The sequence below is a fragment of the Lepidochelys olivacea genome, assembly GCF_965140295.1.
Source record: "Lepidochelys olivacea isolate rLepOli2 genome assembly, chromosome: 5".
In the NCBI taxonomy this organism is placed as follows: Eukaryota; Metazoa; Chordata; order Testudines; family Cheloniidae; genus Lepidochelys; species Lepidochelys olivacea.
In genome coordinates, this window is record NC_140415.1 from 60,481,030 (window position 1) to 60,497,500 (window position 16,471).

Genomic DNA, 16,471 nt, shown 5'->3' on the forward strand with positions numbered 1-16,471 from the left:
ACTACTGGGTGGTTCAACTAAAAAAACGTGGTGAAAGTGTGAAGGATTTACGGGTGACCGTTTAAAATTTTTGATAATGGGATAGCCCATTTTTCTACAGATCAGCTCAGATTTGTCCCTATTTGGAACTAGATTATGCCCTAGGCATCAGAAGGTGCACTTGGAGACCAGCGGACAGGGTTGCACAGCAGCTGGAGCCTTCAGGAAACATCCTAACCAACAAAAGTCCTTGTGGGTGCTCCCAGATAGAGCACACCCCCTGATTTGTTGCACCAACCTTGTAAAGCATGTACAGCATATGCTCCTGTGCTCCTTGCTAAACCCAGGTGCCTTGTATAGTCCAAAAATCACTGAACTGACCTTTGCCTCAGACCTCATTATTTTCAAAAGCACCCTGTCCAGAATAGAAAAAGAGCAAAAAGACAAATGGCAGGACTCTCCTCTGAGGTACGTGGACAATAAGATTACAATTTTAGTTTTTAATGTGGATGGCCATTAGGGAGTCCATCACTTCTGTCAGAATATAAAGAACACTTAATTACCAATAATTCTTCTTTACCAGTGGATCTTGTATCTGGCTGTGGCTCAGATAATCCACTATGAAGTTTAACAATCCTGCAATCTGAATGTCTGAAAGTTGAGGAGATTTCTTTAGGTCCAGAAGAAGGTATCTGAGACCTATGCTGCTCCTGCTCCTTGATCTGCTTCCTCCTAGTTGTAGATATAGGCAAATCACAGTCACACTATTCATTTGATCTCTAGCCAGGTATTTTCAAAGTCCCAATCAACATAATATCTAGGCCTCTCACAGCTTTCCCAACAGGTGATGGACAAAGTGGCAGAAAGAAATTAAAACTGCTATGGTCTCCAAGTGACCTCCCTTGGATCCATCAACACTGCAACACATGGTGGCCAAAAGACACATTCCCCATCTTGTCAGATTTGTGTCTATTAATGTCACCATCCCAGAGAGATGTTGAGGATGAACTGTGGCAAATCTTTTCAACCTACAGTTTAAGTGAAAAAAGACTTGAAGATGTTGGTTTACTTCCTGGTGCACGAGGTAGTTCCACTCCTAGACAACCTATGGCTCAAAAGCCAGAGTAAAAACTAGCCCAGAGATCCACTTCTATGCAAGCTGTCATTATCCTAGTGCCCGAAGACATGCCCATACTATGACTGAGATCAATTATACAAATGTGCAGCTTCACTATTTCTGGTTCATACCTATGAATTTAAAACCTTACTTTCAAGTAGATCAGTTTTTTAGAGGGAAAGTGGGAGATTTTTTGACCGATCTCACGTACGTCCAAAAGCAGGATTGGTTGCTTACTTCAAGGTCCACATCCCTACCTGATTTCACCCAGATTAATCAACTGATAAGTTACAAATAGATAAGAGATCATTTTTCTAGATGGCAGGGGACAGGACACCATTACTTTGCTGAAGTGCAAAGAGCTATGACCCAGACTAACACAAGAACCCTAAATTGCCAGCGACTTCTCAGTCCAAAGAATCCCCACAGGAGCAATTTTAAACTGTTGAAGACTGAAGAAAAGGACTGAGGTTTTGGGTTCTGCAGGTATGGTCCTGGCTGGAGTTACTGAGCCCCATTCATAGACCAAAGTTGAACTGCTTCTGCTATCTTATTTAAAACCATATTTTACAAGAATTGTGCACATTGCAAGCACAATTGGCACAGTACAACACCCCGCTCATGGTCCCTAACATAGGGGGATATGTTGGAATGTCCCAGCTATGTCCAAATACCAAAAGACCTTTCAAGACTACAGGCAGCCAGGTACAACTTAGAGGAGGTCTGAGGATGCTTTAATTTACACCAGGATCCAAGATGGCCCTTGAATTGAAGAATTAGGGGTTGTAGAAAGGTGCTCTCTCTCGGATCCTGTGGTGAGTATAGCTTGGCCTAAGCAAAGAATCAGACCCAAAGACAGCCAAGTCACTATTGCAAATATAGACTAGCATATGATTCAAAGTAAAGTGGGCAACAGGTTGCTAACTTCTCGTGAGACAAGTTATATTAAGCTGCTCTAGATTGTTATGGTTAACTGGTTCCCAGCTGAGAAAGTCTGAGCAGAAAGTTCAAGTTTATTGTAGGGGTGGATGTTTCTTTGTGACCTCCTACTTAGATCTTTGTTTTGGCCAGATTTTCCAACTCCACAACAATCTGAGTATCAAAATACATAGACGTATGTGTGTGTTTGGGGTGAGGGGAAAGTGAAAAGTTATTATTCTTGTTTTGGATATCAATTGAAAGGATATTACCATTTTGATTCTATTGGATAAATGATAAAGAATACCTGTAGGGAACAATCTGCACTGGCAGAGGGATGGACTAATGACCTAAGAGGCCTTTTCAGTCTAACTTCTATGGCTCTATAATCAAAGATTGGCACTATCTGAACGTAAGAAGTTTGAATAATTTTATTCACCTTTGTCTTGAACGAGTGGGTCTGCTTTCTGCTGAGCCAGTTTTCTTTATGACTGGCTCACTAAGTCCCCAGTTTTACTTAGCCTGAATCTTGAGGGAAAGGAAGGATGACTTGAATGACCTATAAGAGTAGATGATTTTTTAGAACAACAGGAGTACTGTCGAACTCATGGTGGGAGTAGAGATGCAAGCTGATTTTTCCTTTGGAAGCTCATACAGCTTGCCTCGTATTTTAGGAGCCTGATCTAACAATACATGGTTTGCCAGTATCATGAAATGAAGTGTTTGATAGCCAGGAAAGCTGGATGGCCCTGATTTATTCCTCTTCTTTGATTAGCTGCACTTCTGAAATGCAGAACAAAAGAAAGAGTACTGCAGAATAAGGAGTCAGTATCACTCTCCAAGAGATGCAAAATCTTCCTCCTGTGATAATTTGCTTTTCTGATCTCCCTCTTGCTCAGGGAAAAGAGGACCAATGCAACTATTCTAGATTAGTAGATGCAAGACACACTGTAGGAATGAGCCCGTACTATACCAATATTAATAAAAAAGCATAATTTCAATAGATATGGAATGTGCAAAAGCAGCCAATTTATATATGATTCAATACTATTACATTTTTAAAATATACATAATTTGATTAAGTATTTATTTAATGTATTTATAAACTTGGTATCTACAGAATGAACTACTATGAACATTTTTAGTTACACAGAAGTTATTGTAGGATTCTGAAAGCTATCTGTGTCTGTTCACTCACATACTTTTTCTCTTCTTTTAAACTCTTAAGGCCTAATGTTCCTAAATGGTTGACCTAAGGACAAAGACACTTCAACAGTTTATACTCCGCTTCTTCCTAATCCTTTCACTGAGAGGCTTTGCTGTCCCGTAGAAGTAGCAGACGGTTCACTGAAGTGGAGGGGAGTATTTGGGCTTTAAAATTTAAATACAGTATCACTAATCTAATTTGTTTTAAAAATACGCTCCCCCTCCCCCAAAATCACACACTTTTACATGGAGTAAAAACCACTAAAAATAAGCATTTATAAAAGAGGAATGATAGGCGACCTGGGCCTTAGCTCTGCCACAGACTTTTGTGAGCTTGGCCAAGTCACTTGACCTCTCAGGAGTTGATTGCCTGAGCTTGCATATAACTGTCTCTCTTCTGCTGGGATAAAGTTAGTTTTGCACTGAACATTAGATGTTCTCCACTTATAACTGTTGTCCATTACTGCACTGCAATGATATATCTTTTCCTATAATTTTTGAAGACACCAGGTTTTTGGCTTACTCATCCTGGCAGACAGTGTTTCAGGCCACATAAGTGAATGGTGTTTCTTGCTTCTTATACCTGATAAAGACTGGGAGGCAGAGGGACTCAGACCCCGATCTAGGGAGGGATAGCTTGGTGGTTTGAGCATTGGCCTGCTAAACCCAAGGTTGAGAGTTCAATCCTTGAGGGGGCCATTTAGGGATCAGGGGCAAAAATTGGGGATTGGTCCTGCTTTGAGCAGGGGGTTGGACTAGATGACCTCCTGAGGTCCCTTCCAACCCTGATATTCTAGGAAAGCAGTTAAGCATCTATGCAACTTTAGGCTCATGAGTAGTCTGTGATGAAAGATACATTATTGACTTTCATAGGTCTAATTCATATGCCTAAAGCTACACACATAATTATGTGCTCACTGGATCAGGGCCTTCCTTCCTTCCACAGAGAAGAAATTAATATAGCCAGTAGGGACTGATGAGAGTTTGTTCACAAAAGGGCCCAATTCCTCAGTAAAAGATTTTGGCCGTTTAAATATCAGTATTCACAAGCACCTATGTCTTTGTGGCTGGTGGGATGTTGTGCCATTCCTATAGAACAATGAGCAGCAATAGCATGCCCTTTCCCAATTACCTGCAAGGGTTTCCTGCCTGCTGGCATTCATTTGTAGTGATTGAAGTGTTTACTTTATATTAATAAAGTTGCTGTCTTTTTACCGCTTTTATTCTAAATATTGGTATATATTATTTTATTTGTCCAGGCCCATGGAAAAAAATCAGTTTGCTTAAATTTACCAAACACATACATTACTTCCTTTGGTAATATAGTTTGACTGATTATGGAATATTTGTCAGTTTAAACTCTTCAAGAAAAGGAGAAAAACACTAAATAATGAATAAAGAATAAGCTACATCAAAGCATCGTTTAATAGATGGATCAATAATACAGAATACTACTACAAATTGTAATATTGTTGTGAAAGTTATGTATGTGCATCATGTATCCTATAATAATGTTTTATGATCCATGGCAGTATATGTACTTATGTCGGGTATGATATTTAGCATGGGCCGACTACTGATTTACATTTATGAGTGTCTTTCAACACAGAACAGTCACTTTCAGTGTAGAAATCTGCAGGGAATGGGAGATGGAGGAAATGATAATGTTACATTTAAGCCTATATTCCATTTGCATAGGTAAAGGCTGTGCTAGGGGCCAACACATTCTGAGTTTAGCTCAGCAATTAATGAAAGCTGGGGTACTAAGGTTCTGGGGGAAGCATTAGCCAATATGTACAGCAGCAGCCTCTGGTGGTCTAAGAAAAATACTAATTCTATACGCAGGGGGTGGAAATACGTTTTTTAAATGTATGTACGTACATATTTAGCTATTTGACTCAATTTTCAATCCAACACATTAAAAAACAGATGCTTTTAAAAAATGATCTGTTGGCAATATGCTTGTTAAAATCTGATCAGTAAGAATATTAAAATTCACTATGCATTAATTAACACATTATATGAAAGTAAAATGTCTTTGTTTCATCATTTTACAAAGTATTAGAATCAATGCTGATCATCAGGGAGTTTTTGCTTTGGTTTCTGTTGCTGAAAAAGAAACTAAATTTATAGGATTATTACTAAATTGATGACATTTTCTGTCTTCACTCTTGAATTCAGTTGGCAGATGTTTTCAAGAACAAAAAATTCTGTCTTATTACAAAACATATTAAGCAGGTTTTCCTGCCATAATGTCTGACATGATGTTTATTGCCCAGACCAAATCAATCCCCTTAACAAGCTATAATGTATGCCAGCAAGTACATTATTTCATAGTTAAGGAAACTTACTGCATGAAACAATAAGTACTTTGATCTCTAATGCTCTACTCTTAATGTAGTGCACAATCTGCTGGTTAGTCATTCTATCTATATTCATCTGGTAAGTAAAATATTTTATACTTTTAAATGTTAATCTTAAATGTTTAGGTCTCTGCTTTTACTTATACCCGTGTATCTTGCACATTTACATTATTTGAAATAAAAATTAGAAAATACTTGAAGGAAATGTTCATTTTAAAAAGAAGTCAGGAAAGAGACTAGCTCAAATAACAAAGTTAATTTTTTTCCAAATCTTAGAAATACTGATTATGTAAATTAAATCATCCACTCAGAGACAGCTTTAATTTGTTCAATCAACACTTATTCATCACGCCACTGTAGGTCTAAGCCAGTGGTTTTCAACCTGTGGCCCGCAGACCCCTGGCGGTCCACAAACTATGTCTAAGGGGTCCACAAAAGGTTACCACCACCATAGAATAGTAGTTTTCAACCTGTGGTCCACAGTGCATCCCAAGACTGTGTTTAATATTTCAAAAGGGGTACACACCTCCATTTGAAATTTTTTAGGGGTCCACAAATGAAAAAAGGTTGAAAGCCACTGGTCTAAGTGACCCAGAGATCATAACTGAGGTTGTCTATTCCCAATAACAAACAGTTCATCAATTTTGCCAATGCATTTGGCATTAACAAATTTTCCTTCAACAACAGATAGGTCTCTTTTCTTTTTACACCTGTTTGTACTTCAGTAAACTTATTTACCATGGCTAGTGTGAGAAAATCTTATTTCTTTACTAATCTTGGATCTCCCCTCTCTCTGTGACAGTTTACCCAATGACAGGTTTCAGAATAACAGCTGTGTTAGTCTGTATTCGCAAAAAGAAAAGGAGTGCATCTGATGAAGTGAGCTGTATCTCACGAAAGCTCATGCTCAAATAAATTGGTTAGTCTCTAAGGTGCCACAAGTACTCCTTTTCAGTTTACCCAATGGCAAAATAGATATAACAATGCTTACCTGCCTTACACGGGTGATATAAGGCTTAATTAAGGTTTGTAAAAATGTTTTGATATGTACTGTAGAAGTACTTCACCACTCTATAGTCTTTTAGAGGTCCCCAAATCCCATAGAATAAATGGTGCTCTTTATTGCTAATGATCGTTCAGTTTTCTTTCAAGGCTGATAGGCAAGTGCATTGAAATTGTTTGTCTAGGCATTTAACAATCCAAACCTCATTTCACAAGACTCTGCACTGGTGCCTATTGATAAAAATGTGAAGTAACCTTTCAGATTTCAGAGCCAACACCATCAGGTGACATTTGCATTCTTTTGGTCTATCCTGCTCCCAGTGAATTCAGTAGGCACAGAACTGGGCCCACAACGTACACTGCACATGAAGACTTCTGCTGTTACTTTCCATGCTTAAAAAAAAAAGGCAATTTCAGTATTCAACTTTGAAATAAGTCTTCATTGGATAAAGAGAACAGTCAAAAACTTGCATTTTACATATTCTTAGGGCTTCATGAAACCACTATGTGTGTTCTATTAGGTAAAATAGCCACAAGTAGAAAGATACCATAGACAGGAAGGAAAATGTGAAAGGATCACTGTCATTAAAAACTAATGTTAGTCCTAATACCAGAACTGGATTGCTGGGGTAAGGCTTGAGAACTGGCCTAACCAGTGTATGCTGCCTTTTCATGAATAAGGCTGCCTCTCTCAAAGGCTGGGATTGGCTGGTCGGCAGATTGGTACAGTTCATAAAAAGCAGTGCCCTTCTGGTCACTTTCCACGTACATCTGTAAAGGTTCTTATTGTTTCTACACTCAGGAAAAGAGTTTATTTCCTGAAAAGGTATACTTTTTTATGTTTGTTAATGATTCTCCCAAGCCAAGTGTATGAAATTTTTAACTAGGCAGTAAAGCTATAAATCAATGTTATGTTAAAAATTAAAATTATTCTAACACCTATTTTGTTGCATGTTTCTCTATTTCACACCAGAATGGCATGCAAATTCTTACTGTTTTAACCGTACTGTGGCATTTCTGACATGTTTTAATGTTGAATAAAAATGCTAACTTTCCTAATAAGGGCCTTGAAAATTGCATGACTCTGTCTAGAATGCAGAATGCACAGTATGTATATGAAGGAGAATGTGTCAAAGTGCAAATAATATTGTTTGTGCCCCCTGCAGAATTAGAAATCCTTGGGTAGCACTGTTATAACGATCCCATGCTGCTAGCATTACAAAGTGCAAAGGTCCACTGAGTAAGAAAAGAGCAAGGGACAGAGTTTCCTCATTACACCATTCTTGAACTATTCTAGCTTAAATATTTATTAAGATATTAATAACTCTCTCCCTTTATCTGCCTTCAGAAGCTTAGCGGAAATACAATGGACGGCTGCTCATATGAAAACAATACATTATAGGGTAAAACTGCTACCACACAAGATGAACACCAGTATTTTGCACAATACATTATTAATTCAGCAGGTAATATATTAAAAATTATTAGGCTATAACTACTGCCTCCCAAGTATAAGAACACAACATAATGCTGTAAATACATGCACGACATGTTGTGTAGCTAATATGTTACCAAAGCTGTATTAGGTGTTTCTTATGTATACATCTACTTATAAAACATTTTACAAAGTCTTCTTTAAATCAGTGTTTGTAACACATAATATGTTCTTTTGGGGCTTATTTGAAGTTCCTCTTTGAAAACAGAAAGCAATATTTGCAACTCTTCCAAAACTTCCCATTCAATGCATGACAAAAAAATATCAATACAAGAGTCACTCACTTTAAATGAACTCTTTAAGACATAAGTGAGTAGCGTGTCTATATTTTTTTTTTAAAATAGCTATTATTAATGTAAATATGTATACTAAATATAAAATACTTCAGCACAAGATTTAGTATTTAGTAAGGGCAAATTAAACTAAAGTCAACTTACTCTAATATACAACTGCAGAGTTTCTTTTTCTTTTTGAGGGTTCCGATACTTTTCGTAGAAGTCACGTCGCTTCTTTGTTTCTTTTTGGATTTTATCTTTTCTTTCTCTCTTTTCTGCAGGTTCATCTGAGCTATCAGAGGACAGCTGTACTTGGGCTTTTGTCTTTTCCACTTCAATATAGTTCTCATTGGGATTCAGTACTATTACTCCATAGCCTTCCTGTTTCAGAAAAGACAAAATAAAAGATTAACAGAAGGATTTAATCCTGGAAATTGCTTTCAATATATTTTATTGTTCTTCATAAAATATATTCTAGTGATTTCATATTGGACAAAAGTATATTATTTAATAATAATATTTTAAGAAACTTGAAGCGTTTCATTTCTGTAACTAAGGGGAAATATATTGATATGTGTATCTGTTTGTGGATACATATATCTCTATATCTACATTCACATAACCTGCCTGTTTCACCTTTTAAAAACAATTTTCAAAATGTGTTGGTGTTAGCTTTATATTCATAACTACATGTTATTTTATATGATTTTATCAGAAAGCTACTAGAACTAAAAAACAAAACATTATTATAAAAACACTACATAATGGCTAACAAAGTGTACGTCCAGCTAATAAAACTTTTACAATAGAATGGATATCTTTCAAATAAAATCTCTGGAAACTATTCAGCACAGCTTAAAATAGTAACAACCTTTTGTCTAGGTGACCACCAGGATACGATGCACAAACTGATAGTGACAGTAACCATGAATCAATATCAACACTGATTCAGCAATACCGCTTACAAGTCAACTCTGTTAGGGTAGAATGACTTAAGTACCACTTTAAAACTGCACTAAAATTTCTTTGGGATTAAGTTATGTATTGTATTCTGCAAACCCAGAGAAAACTATGCTGTGTATGATATTATGATTTTAAACATCTGTGCTATATTTTTGTGCCTCAAGAAATGGAACTGTTGAAGAATACACACATTTATGTAAGAGAAATAAATTCTCAATGAAACAGCTATTTGTTTTTATGTAATGTAAAAATAGGTTTAAAATACTGACAATCAATGAAATATAGTAACATTTCTGTGAATAAAAATATTTTAAAAGGGGGGAGGGAAGAGAAAAGGACAAACAGTTAACAGAATGGGCTCCAATTAAACATAAAACACTTTTAAATTAAAAAAACTCTATAATAATAAATACATATTTTGTATTAATTAGCTATCAAAACAACATTATTTCTGCCTTTTTAGTTAAACTTTCATTTTACATTCAGGCCAAGTGAGAAGATCAAACAAGTCTACATACCTAGCTGGCCAAAGTAAACCAAATCTACACCAACAAAAGATACTTTATTTGGTCTTGCTTTATTCTAATCTGTATAGCTATTCAAAAATCTTGTAACGCATTGTGATCACTGTCAGGTAGACAGATTGTCACTTGGTGATTTTCTACAGTTGGACACACTCGACTAGTTATTAAAATCACATTTGAAGGAAGTTCCTATCCCTCTTCCTTGTGCCTGTACAACTTTTCACGCCCTTCTCAAATTTCTGCTATAACTTCTCCTCCCACCAAAATTAAGTTAAAGGACACTGCTGCACTCTGCTAAACAGGGTGAAATAGAGGCATTCAATACACTGTCTCTGGTGTAAGGAACATAGTCAAAAAAGGTCACCACAGGCCAAAGAGAAAATTGCCTCCTCACTAGATTCTGTACCATAAGTAAGTGGTCTCCTGTCATGTTTCTCCCCTGCCCTCTCTTCTGAGTGAATTGAACTTAAAAAAAAACAAAAAACAAACCTGCAGAAAAATCAACAAAAACCACACCACCATGAGGCTTTGAAATGCAGCTATCCCATAACTGGATATTATAATAATAAATAAATTACAACATTATTATTATTGACTAGAAAGAAGAAATACTGTATTATTATTAAATACATTTTTCAACTTTTAAAAATGAATTTAAGTTTATCTTAAATTTATCTTAAATCTATAACAAACACACCACAACACAGAGTAGTGCTTTAGTAAACCTATGTAAAAATATTAGTGAATTAGGAGAGTTGTATGAAAGTACACTTTTTGTGCTATGCTAAATGGTAGGAAGAAATGATGAAGTTTTCAAAACAAACTACATGAAGTACTTTGGTGATTGTAGCCTGCAGTGTAGAATGCTTTAGTTTGTTGTCCATCTTCTTGATCTGTTCATTTTGAGTGCAGACATTCTGTGTATTGATTCTTTTTGCTTTCTATACAAAGCCAAATGCAAAATTCATGTATTCATTGTGGTTTTATAAGTGTTGCTGAAATTTGAAACTCTATGTCCACTAAAATCTGGCCACAAAACAGACACATAAATCTTCAAAGAAGCAGAATTTGTCTAAGTTATTGATTATGTAACTGAAAATTACATGAGTCATTTGTCCAATTTTATGAGGACACAATGTCAATTTTTCACAGAGACATCAAGAGATGAAAAATGATTCCATTTTTAAATTCACTACTACATAAATCAATTAAAGGATTTCTATCAATTAGATTTTAAACAGCATAACATGTCTCTCTTTACATTTTTAACTTTTTATTTTTTTTTCCTTTTCAAACAGCCTTTTCCATAGAGCAACACTACAATAATTAAGTCTGAGCATAATCTGCCAAACAAGTCTTAACACCTACTGTTATAAAAAGATTTTAATATTGTTTTATCAGAAGTTACATGTTTTCATTCCGTGTTTTCTATTTTTCTTTCATAATCACTTCAACCCAAATTGTAAGACATAAACAATGGCATCAACAAGAGAATTTGAGCTAACATAATATACTGACTCATATGAAACAATATGGATATACACTGTAGCATCTATAACTGCACCAGAATTTAACCTCTATCAGGCTATACTACACTGTACAAACCTATTTCATCAAAAATGAATCCTCATCTTTAAGTAAAAGACCTCCCTCATGCTGCTGACCTATGAAAACGATGTGTTTCTTAGGATCCATCAATGTCTGGAAAAATTATATAATAAGTAGCACACATTTGCACTATCAAACTTCATAAAGATATGCACTTATTAAAATTTACAACAAAAAATTGCAATCAGAAAATTATAAGTAGAGACAAAGAGCTAAATGGTCCACTAACTTGTAAATATCCATGGGGTTACACAAGGTGACGTCAATGCAGAATTGAACAAACAGAAGTTCATGTAGTTTAAAAAAACTGAAAATATTCTTTATCAACTACTAATAATAATCAGTAGAGTTGTTCACAAACCATTAATATGGCTCTAACAAAAATGGACAACTACTATTTAAAATTATATTCTATAAAAAGCCTGTTCAGAAGTGTAACTCGCATTCACTGTAATATCAATAGAGAGGCAAACACTAATCTCGCTTTCAGCCTAGATACATATGTAGTGTTATTAAAAAATTTGACATGATGAAGTCTTTCATTAAATACATACATGTTTCTAGGAAAATTTCTTAAGACTGTTCATTTGTAAAAAGTTAGATATGTTATTCATGTGTATAACGTTGAAGTAGCTTTTTTCTGTATATCTCCTTTGTACAAATGGAGAAACTGCTCTGCTGTTGAAGTTATTTTACACTACAAAGTTATACTTTGTAAACTGCTATATTTTAAGCATTTGTAATTAGATTGGTATAATTTTTTTCTGTCTCAAAACAGAATAATCCCCACAGTTCTTCAACTGATTGTTACAAAATAATCCTAATGTACTACCATATCTGAGAGAAGAAATGCGTGTTTTAGTTAATTAACTCCAAGTTTGTTTACATAGTACATCTGTTACTAGATGTGATAATCAAGACAGATATTGATAAAAGTAAACTTCATCCTTTAGTTCAATGGATGTAATTGTACTTTCTCTATCAGAGTAAAGTAGGTAGGCTTAAATTGCCAGCATCGTAATAGGTATTTCCCCAAATACTATTGCTTCAGAAAGGTAAGTTAAGAACTCATAGTCCATACAACTAACTGCTCCCTGAGGTTTAAGAATTGTAAAAGAGCACTGCATGCGAGCTCTAGTTTCAAGTCTATAAATAGAGTGACAAATATATAATAGCTCACTTATCATTTATCCAACAGATGATTGCTAATGGGAAAGCAGACAGGTGTTGGAAAGCACAAAAAATCATAAATAAGAAAGCTTGGCAATAAAAGTCATATAGATACAGAAGTTCACTAGTCACTGAAATACAGCAATATGAAATAGGATGATACTTTTGTCCTTTATTGGAACTTTACACGAGATGTTTGAAACTGAAGTTATATCCAAGTTAATTTACCCTGTTAGTCAGCAATAGTAAGGTCAAAGCCAATCTAAAATATTTTAGCTAAATTCTGAATCTTTTCAAACCTCTTGTGGCTGACTAAATGAATAATGAGCTGAAAGCATTCAGCCCTGCATATTAATCCACCAAAATGGGATGCCATATGTGACCAGAGAGGTCAGGGGCTAGAGTGGAATCCCTTGACCTGTGTAACTATCTTTTTGGCCTGTAAGTAAGGATCTATAAGAGATCATTTTCCTGAGCTTTATCAATCTGATTTTTCAAGTTCAGAATTCTATTTAGACTGTTTGCTACAAGATCAGAGCTAATCCTCAAGGGAAATGCAACTCAAAGTGTTCAGGTCTGTAAACTAAATCTGCCCATGGTTAAAATGGACATAGCAATGTCCATTCATCTTTTTGAAAGATGTATGTTCTGTTTATTTCCCATCTTTTTCATGAGAAGGGTACATATATGTCACTGTTACAACATCCTAGGTGCAACAGTGGGATGAGGTCATGACAACCAATCAGAAGTCACTAGTGAAGCGTTAAAGTAAACATAGCTGTTGGAGATGCAGCTCAGCTTGAAAAATGCCCCCTCCATTATTTGAGTAATTTTCTCAAGACGTGACCTGAGACTGAAAAGCCTGAAATGTCAGTTGACTCTGTTTTATGTTTCGACCCAATGTGCATTTTGGCAACTGCACCCTGCTAACACTTTGTAATATTTTCATCCCAGCTACACCTCAACTCTTAGCTCCCTGGATTCCAGGGCTGTGTCCAAGTGTCTAAAAATGCCGTGGTACTGCCAAACATACATTGTCCCAGTAAGTTCCCAACTTAAAATACCTCATCAAGTTAGGCAGGAAAAGAAAACATGCCACAAAAAGTTTTTAGAGGACCACCTGTTGTCTATTATTTTTACATAGCACTTACTCATAAATCATAACACAGGGTAATTAATCAAGCTGTCAAAGAGAAGGTCAAAGGTTATGTGGGAGAGTCAGAAGGTCATGCATGGGCTGATAGAGGTCAGGGTCACACCGCATTCCTCATTATCAAGTTGGGATGAGAGACGGCCCAAGCAAACAAAAGTGAAAGCAGATGGAGAAGTGAGTGGATAAAAAAAAGAAAATTTCACAAACAAAAAGAAAAGTGAAAGAAGAATGTCAGCTGCCTTCAAATAAAGAGGAGAATAGAACAGAAATACTGAGATGTTCTCAAAAGGTTTCAAACAACATAAAGAAACTACAGTTTGATTAAATACACTTAATATTACTTTCTCTGATCGATCTTCTTCCATGTACCAAGCAATGTTACTGGGTTCTGTAATATTTGATTTGATTCTGTTACACATCTTGAAGTTAGTATTTTCAAGGTGAATTAGACAAAAGTATACGATTATCTGATGAAGGTTGATTCATGTATAAAATTACTTCTAAATGCTAGTTTTCTTCTTTCAAAATGCTTATGGATATAACAAATTGATGTTCAATAAAAACTTATAACTTGTTTGAAAGATATGTTAGAACTTTACTTTTCATGCACACAAATACAAAACCAAAACATCATAAAAGTCCCTTTGGATGACACAAGAGTTATAAAATATTCTATCATTACACTGACCTGAATTAGATGCAGAATACTGTGCAAAATTAGCTGTCACCCTTTCCTCAAAATCTTTGTTAATCTCATTTTGAATGTTTGCAGCTTTATCAACACATGCATCAATGTCAGCTCCTTGGTTACTGAACCGCTGTACTTGGAAGAAGATATAATTAAAATGTTTTGGCACAGAAAAGGTGAAATTGTATCTTCCCCTGTTCCCTCAGGAGTCTGTAAAACATGTAGGCTATATTGACAAACACATACCCTTGTCTAGAGCCCTGTCATCCCAGGTCACCCAACTGTTATTTATTTCAAAACATTCACTTTACACTTACCCATAGTCACCTGCTGTGTTACTAACTTTTAATGGATATTAGAACTATAAAAAATAAACCTTAAATTTCTTTTTGTGACTACTGCCTTCTAAATCTTCATTGTATTTGGTCCATATCTAGTTGCATCAAGAATTGTATTCATCTTATTTTACCATACACTACCTTTATTGTAGTAAGTATACATCATTCAGTTCACTTTTTCCTTTGTTATTTGGTAACCTGGTGTTAATGCAACTTTATGAAACAAATCAATAATATCACAATGTTCAAGATTAAAAACCAGATAGTTATTGTATTTTGAGTCTACTTTTGAAAAGTTTTACACCTCTCATTCTCAGAGCACACATGACTTATAAGGTAGGTAACTCTAGAAGCAATATTTTGTAGTATGCTTCTATCCATAATCAGTGACCCAAATGCCTCTATTTGTAAGCACTGTTACCCTAACTATTGTACGATGTGCACTCCAAAACAACAAAATTGGACATTCCAAAGCCTTTTCTATATATTTTGAGTGTGTTATTCTTCTGAATGCCCACAAACTTCATGCAGATCTACTGTGTGCACCACTCCTAATATGGAGTTTCAGTGCCTTTTCAATCACTGTCTCATTTCACCATATTTTAGAGTATACAATTAATTTCCAATGGAAAGTAAAACAGCTGAGAAATTTCCAATTTTCTACAACACTTGCTTAAATCCATGTGAATTAATCTAAAATAATTATTTCCTTCATCAAACACTGTTTCTTATAGAACTGTCCTCAGTCACGTCAACATCCCATAAATATGAAATTTGGACTCTGTGGAAGCTGAATGGGACAGAATTCAGCCCAACAACGCTGAGACAGGTTGTAATGCTGCAATACAAACATTCCACACTCACTATTGCATGCTGGAATAATACTTGCTCCCTACTCCCTATATGCGAACCTGCGGTTCTCTGAATTCATGTAGTTACTCCCTTGGCTAGGCCCCCACAACCCTCTCCATGCCATCTTATTTGGATCTGGTGTGTGTTCCCTCTGTGCGGGAAGCCCATACTTCACAGGCCCTATGCCCTCCTCCATGCAACTATTTCCCTTTCTCCTTTCCATAAAGATTATAGGGCTCCAGTGGAGTGCAAGATCTTGCATAAGACCTCTGTGCAGCTGTGAATTTCACCTTGAGAGAACTACCTCCATCAATATTTTAATGGAAAGGGTACATAGTACTTAGCACTTTACATTTTCAAAGCAATACATAACAAACAGAACAGTAACTAATCTGCACATGATACAGATGAGTATTGAGTATCATTAGATCTATTTTACAGACAGGGAAACTAAACTAGGGAGGTTAAGTGACTTTCTGAAAGTTACACAAAAAGTAGTAGCAGAGCTGAAATTAAAATGCAAGAGTTTCTGGATCCTTCCTAACTACCTAAGGTATTTTGAAGGTGGGCATCACTTTACAGTCTGAGTTCTCATGTCCAAATTCAGTTTATCAATCATTCTGCCTCCTTCACCAAAATATCAGAGCATGTCTTTCTGACTTCCTGCTGCATACATACTATTACACAAGCTGTATATACATATATATATATATAGCTATTACAGCTTTAATATTCTGGTTTTTGAAAAACAGTGGTGCAGCACAAGAAGCTATAATTAGATTTATCCTAGTAAGATATACCTCATTTCCTCCCCTACTGT

At 35.7% G+C, this 16,471-nt stretch overlaps 1 protein-coding gene across 5 annotated transcripts in view; it reads right to left on the reverse strand.

Annotated features, from left to right (window-relative positions):
• Positions 1–16,471, reverse strand: part of ARB2A (ARB2 cotranscriptional regulator A) — a 386,066-nt gene that overhangs the window by 202,049 nt on the left and 167,546 nt on the right. For all 5 annotated transcript variants that reach the window (XM_084629685.1, XM_084629683.1, XM_084629684.1 and 2 more), the window contains one exon: positions 8,518–8,736. In XM_084629685.1, the coding sequence (XP_084485811.1) occupies positions 8,518–8,736 (219 nt within the window). The remainder of the gene's footprint in view (positions 1–8,517; positions 8,737–16,471) is intronic.